Source organism: Zeugodacus cucurbitae, chromosome 6, assembly GCF_028554725.1.
Source record: "Zeugodacus cucurbitae isolate PBARC_wt_2022May chromosome 6, idZeuCucr1.2, whole genome shotgun sequence".
In the NCBI taxonomy this organism is placed as follows: Eukaryota; Metazoa; Arthropoda; class Insecta; order Diptera; family Tephritidae; genus Zeugodacus; species Zeugodacus cucurbitae.
The window spans coordinates 70633481-70639770 of NC_071671.1; the positions used below are offsets into that span (position 1 = coordinate 70633481).

The window sequence follows — 6290 nt, forward strand, 5'->3', positions numbered from 1 at the left end:
AAATGATAATTATCGGGCATAATTAATAGAGCGAATTAAGTATTTAAGCAGACTCGTTTATTCAGCATATGACAAATGGCGGCGAAACGTGGCAATACAGCAGACACACCTGTTACAGCTGACACGTATTTGTACTAGTAATCACCGAAACTTTCTCACGAGAAATGGTTTCTAACTTTAATCTTCATTAACGAAGAAGCTGCGAATTATTTAGTCTGCAATGAAATGCTCAATAACAATTTTGAATTTCTGTCAAATAAGCTGATAAGTGCATAAGTGCTTTCTGTCAGTTTTTTTCAACTCAATATCTCTGCCGATTGCGAGTAAATTTTTAAGAGCTTTTTCAAGATGAAATAAAAACAGTGTCATTGCACAATACATGTCACTGAGGAACCGAGAATTAATGCCGTAAAAGGCACTTCTTGATTGCTTACGAAAGAATTTTAACGCACACGTCTCTCACATAACCGTTACTAATTAAGAGCAAAGTACAACTAAAAGCTTTAAAAGTGTGTATATAAATGAGTCTACACAGTATAGCAACTATGCGAGCACACCCAAAGCTATTAATTAAGCAGAAAATACAAAATGGTACCAAAGTGTCTATGCAAGAGTCTTAAACAGCTTCCCCTGGGAGTCCGTTAAGCTATAACGAGTGGCAATCTCCTAATGCTACTTACTCATACAAACGCAAAAAAGTTTTTGTGTGTGTGTGTGTGAGGAAACATTTTTTTTCAATAATTGGAAGTATAAAGTACTTTTGCCATTGCTTGTGGTTGGTGACAGTAATATTTCAATGGGAATAATTGCAAAAGCTTTTTCCAATTGAAAATTCTGTCATTAGAAACTGCTTTTCCTAAAAGCCAATTACTCATAGTAAAGCGAAAAAGTTTGCAAACTTTTTATCATCGCCCGTGGCAAAACAATGGATTTCGGTGAAGCAAAAAATTCCAGTGAACTTTCGATACCACAGTTATGGTGCTTTCATGCGCATATGAGCTTACACATATGGACGCTTATATAGGTAAGCTTGTGGAGAAGCTTAGGTAACACCGGTCAAGATAAATTTGGTGTCACCAAAAACAAGAAATATACAAGGCAAATTGAATTCCAAAAGGCATTTTTAATATAAGGAACAATAAGTTTTTTAGAAAAACTCGAAACTAATCACTTACAGAATTCGTTTCGAAACTTGAAGTTCATGTGAAAGCTCTCAGTTCAAAAATGTTTAAATTATTATTATAACATTAACATCACTCATGTCCTAGAACTGTTATGAAAGAGAGAGAGAACGATTTGAATGGCAATACCGCTTATCAGCCAAACCGAGTTTGTAGCACCATCTAGCGGTCACAATTCAACTGGTTACTTATAAAACGGATAAAGATAGGCTAAATAGTTCCGGAATTCATGGATGTGATTAAATTATCTACACCCTTTAACCGTATACATTAAATATTACACTTTGGTTAAAAACTTAAATTTGGTAAGTGATTTATTGAATATAATTAATATTATATGTTGAATTCACAAATCCTAAATTAATATTTGTTTACTAGTGTAAAGTATTAATTCCATTTGCATACTGCCTGCATTAAAGGTCGCCAACCCAATCGTGCAATACGTTCTTCTGCTCCTCAATTTGTTGACCCATTAATTGGGTCATGCGGAACTGTATGAGTATTAGCAGATAATTGAAGACGACTGCCGTTATCTGTATTTGAATTGAAAAACAAAAAATGCAACGAATTGAATTGAAAAAGTTCGAAAATAATTAATGCACACCACCAACCGTTGCGATGATGGTTCTATTGAAGATCATATTGAAACCGCAAGTGAATTCAATTTTATTTTCCAGGCGCCAGTGCATTGTGGCGGCCACAATTCGTTTGGCTGACTTGAAGTTGGGGAACCAAATGTCGATTTTTTCAATTAGACGCAAGCAGCGTTTGCCCTAAAAGCGGAGTGAAAAAGTTCAAATAACTCTAGAGAAAACTGCAATCAGATTAAAAGCATAGAGTTCAGCGAACTCATGCGGGGGCCAGTTCCTCACCTCTTCCACCGCCATGCTGCAGTAGATGGGCGTAGTGATGAATTTGTGCAGCGGCACTATCAGCCACATCGCGCCGTATGCGAAGAATATACCCACATCGCCTTTGCCGATCGAATGCCCGAACAGCATGTACAGTATATTGGTGACCAACGTGAAATCGTGCATTAGGACCGCCACCAGAGTGGCGCGGTACACGCCATTGATGTCGTCTATGATTTCATGAAAACTGCGCACCATGCCAACGAGACACTGCAGACGTGCCTCACATATACGCAGCTCTGGAAAATTCGCCAACAAAAAGTCGGCGTTGAGCAGTATCTGCAGCAGACGAAAGCGGATACTTAGCGTTTCGGCGAAACCCGCATGCATGTAGCAAGTCCAATTCGGACCGCTAATGCTGAACAAATATAGAAACACAAAACCGCAAGCCTGCAGCACATTATCCGGAACCTCATGCACTATGGTCCAAGTAACGGCTGAGTAGTGGACTGCTGGTAAAATGAGCGCCTTAATGAGATTCTTGTGCAACAGCTTGTGGTAGTTCAAACACACACCGAACTCCCGCACCAGCTGCTGGTCCAATACATCTATGCGATCGTAGAGTGCAATGTGGCTGCACACCTTCCATAGCATCAGACACATGACGAGCACGAGGTTCAGCGGAGTCATAAGCAATTCCACAGCGCAGATGGTTAGCTTCAGCTGGTCCATCATTTCGATACGCTCACGTTGAATTGGATCACTAAGCAGTTGATAAAGGCCAAGCAGCAGAGCGAGCAATATGACGATGGGCGTGGCGATGGTGTACAGTATAGTCCAGCGGTTGAACGTTAACCTGCCGTTGTGATACCAGAAGCCGTTGCATGCGGTCAGAAATTGCACTGTGGCAAACAATGCGATCGACTGGTAAATACTACGTGGTCTGTAGAAGAGGTACCGCCAGCTCATGGTTGCGACTGTTTGCCGTCCGAAACGAAACTGAAGCACACTTACTGCATGATTCGCAGCAAACATTGCGTGAGTGTAGTAAGTGTGGCAGTGTATCACGTGAATGTAGCCATTAGCTTAATTAAGATTCCATTTAATTTCGAATTAGTGAAAATAACTCAAAATGTGCTTAATCGCAATATTTCCGGTGCTTCAAACGAATTAATGGTGATTTTTTGATACGACAATATTGCACAGAAAAACGATTGAGCCAATTTTTTAGCCTACTTCGTATCTACTGTGAGCAAGCAATTAATACAAAGAGTCGAAATGGGACATAAAACGAATTGTGTGATATTTAATCACATTTTTTGATGGAATTCTTCCAAAATAATTGTTCTTCCTAATTGAAAGTGAAATAATCGAAGTAATTCTGATTTATTCATTTCTAAATGTTTTAGTTGAAAGTAATTGATGAGAGAAACATTAATTTGCCACCTCAATCTCGTTTTGTGATAATCGAAATTTGAGAAAATCTTCTTTTATTTGGACAAATATTTATGGCAATCAATAGAAATGGAGACGTAGAAAATTAGGTTTAATGCAACTGAATCGAATTACATTCGAATTATGTATTGATATCAAAACAAAATCCATGTAAATGCCGCACAGTAGACCAAAAAGGAAGAAAAACTAAATAAAAACGGGATTTATTTCAGTCATTATGTGACTGTGGGATCGAATGTAACCCTCAGCAAGGTCGATAGCTTATTTTAACTAATTCTTATACATACCAGATAATAAAGAAGAGTCACTGAGATATTAGAAAAACGAGCCTGGACTTGACCGATTTCGACCATTTCTAATTTGTTGAATTCGTTAGCACGGCAGGTGATTGACTGCTTTTTAAAATTACAGAAAGCTTCAGTTCAAATAATATTCTACTGAGTTCCTTATGTGTATAGAGAGTTTTCGAAACGAAATTGAAATAAAAGGAAAGGAAAAAATTCAACGGTTTCCAAATCGACTTTTGTTAAATATTACAAGATTCATAAGCATTCAAAGCCCCTAACCCACTGTGCTATTTGTATGCATATAATACAATTCAAAGCAAATAATCAGTTGTCACTAATTGCCCACTCATCGCACGGCCATTCCGGCTTGACATATTTATTGCATATCGCCTAATATAATTTCATTACCGAAAACAATTTATGAGAGCCCAAAGCATCGTTAAGCTGTCATTGTGGCAATCAAAATTTCGGTACTCCTCAGCTAGCTGGAAGGCAGACCGCGCCGCTTGGTCAATAGCTGTGTGTCGGCTGCTTGCTTGCCGCTAGGCAATAACTTGATCCACTTTGTCATTGTATTCAAGTCTCCGCTTCTTGCGCATATTCTTACTTTATTTCTTCGCCTTTCTTGTTGCTTTTCCAATCTTCCACATATTTCGGCTGTCCTCCCAGTAATTTGATGTCCAGCGCGCAACGGTGAACTGTTATTTATATTTCCTCAATATTGCGCCACTCACCCAGGCACCCGCGGCCGTGAGATATCAATAACGATTGCCGATTTATTTGCGTTTTTATATTGAAACAAAAATAGCATTTCATGAATATTTTCGCAATTGAATAACATTTAATGTGTTTCCTTTTTGTGCGCAATTCAAATAATCTTCTTTTTTATTATCTCAACATAGAAGCTTTTATCTCTCTTCTTCTTAAGCAAACGAAATATATTCGCTTTTGTTGTTGTATTAGTTATTACTTTCTGTAAGTACCACAATTATTACCGTAACGCAATTAATAGCGATTCAATTACCGAAACATGCCCGCTTTGAAGGCGGAGAATCTTATATTCGCAAGCCTATTGAGATAAACAATTGAAGAAAAGAAATCTTATATTGGTAGTAAATAGTCAGAGCATTCCAACAAAATAAAGAAAGACTCATGGACTACACAATATTGATGAAACATATGCACTGGTTTAACGGGAATCCATACCTTGTAAACATGGGACATTAACCCTCATATAACCTAACAGTTTTTATACTCTCGTAGTGTAGATTTTGTTCATCTAGAGATTTTTGTAGCACCTAACAGTAATCGAGATATACATCTATAAAGTTCTACATATCACGATGATTAAGATGATGTGATGAAATCCGGTTGATTGGCTGTGCGTCCGGAGAACGGTCTGGCATCTATGGATTTTTTTGTATATATGTACTTATTGAAGACATTTCACTCATACTTCTAATATACTATAATATAATAAATTTTCATCTGATCCTTTCACTTTACAATATGTAAATCAAGCATGAATGAAGATATCTCCATTAAAATGTATATACTGCACTCGGGGTGCAGTAAATCGAAAATCGAAGTCGTACCTTAACTTTTCAAGGCCCCAGATACCGAACATGAGGACCTCAGCCTTATAGATAATATTTTACCGAAATATACGTAAATCAGATATTTTATAGAAATTCATAGGGAATATTTTTCTTATAAAAATGTGTCCCTGTGCCAAAACTGGGTGCAATCTGATGATTACAATCAATGTACAATGTACATTCTTCGTTAAAATTTGCTTAGTGGTGAAAATTAGTGAAATCGTATTACCCCGAGCGAGTGTATTAAATGTTCAGTTACACTCGAAACATATTATAATTATATATTAAAGAAGGCCATATGACGAGAGAGCGAGAATTAGCAGCTAATTTAAAATTTTAACAAGCGGATGCCCGAGCAAAGTCACAGCGCTTCAACTAATTTATAATATGTCCAACCACCGAGAGGGGTGCACATTCACTCACGTGTCGTACGTCACGCGGTTATTACACTTCAGCATTGATTAATTAACCCAGTTAATTACGTGAGTGTTTCGGTTATTCCCAACCGCGTTGATCTCAGAATGCAGTCAAATCCGCATATATGCAAGCGTACATGTGCCACAAACCGCACCTCGGAGCAAGGCAGCACAGCATCGCACAGTTCATAATGCAACTGTTTAAGTGCCCGCTAAAGCACCAACTCAAACAAGTATATGCATTTCTCCATGTGTTTGTTGTACATTACAATCCGGCGTATTCGCAAATGAGCTAAGCGTATATTTATTAGGTCAATTTGTATTAACTCGGACACATAGACACATGGCCGACGGCTGTAGCCACCCAACGCCCCTTTAAATGTCCGCCCATTTGGCTAGAGTTTCACCACTATGCCCCGCTCGTACCGCTCTCTGCCATTCGGCGCCGTTCCGCATCATTCCTCTAATGCTGTAATTCTAAGCCGAACATCGCACTGAATAA

The 6290-nt window shown here is 38.3% G+C and overlaps 1 protein-coding gene across 1 annotated transcript; it reads right to left on the bottom strand.

Moving 5' to 3' along the window:
• Window positions 1-1594: 1594 nt before the first annotated feature.
• Window positions 1595-3001, bottom strand: LOC105221488 (putative gustatory receptor 57a). Its single transcript, XM_011198518.2, has 3 exons — window positions 2054-3001; window positions 1793-1954; window positions 1595-1714 (listed from the first exon to the last, which is right to left on the bottom strand). The coding sequence occupies exons 1-3, from the start codon at window positions 2999-3001 to the stop codon at window positions 1595-1597; spliced, it is 1230 nt and encodes a 409-aa protein (XP_011196820.2).
• Window positions 3002-6290: the final 3289 nt, after the last annotated feature.

Excerpts from the sequence above, each read along its gene's own strand:
- LOC105221488 (XM_011198518.2), bottom strand. The coding sequence starts at position 3,001 with ATGAGCTGGCGGTACCTCTTCTACAGACCACGTAGTATTTACCAGTCG. Across the intron at positions 1,955-2,053 it reads GCAGCATGGCGGTGGAAGAG|GGCAAACGCTGCTTGCGTCT; the intron begins GTGAGGAACTGG and ends CTCCGCTTTTAG. Across the intron at positions 1,715-1,792 it reads ATAGAACCATCATCGCAACG|ATAACGGCAGTCGTCTTCAA; the intron begins GTTGGTGGTGTG and ends ATTCAAATACAG.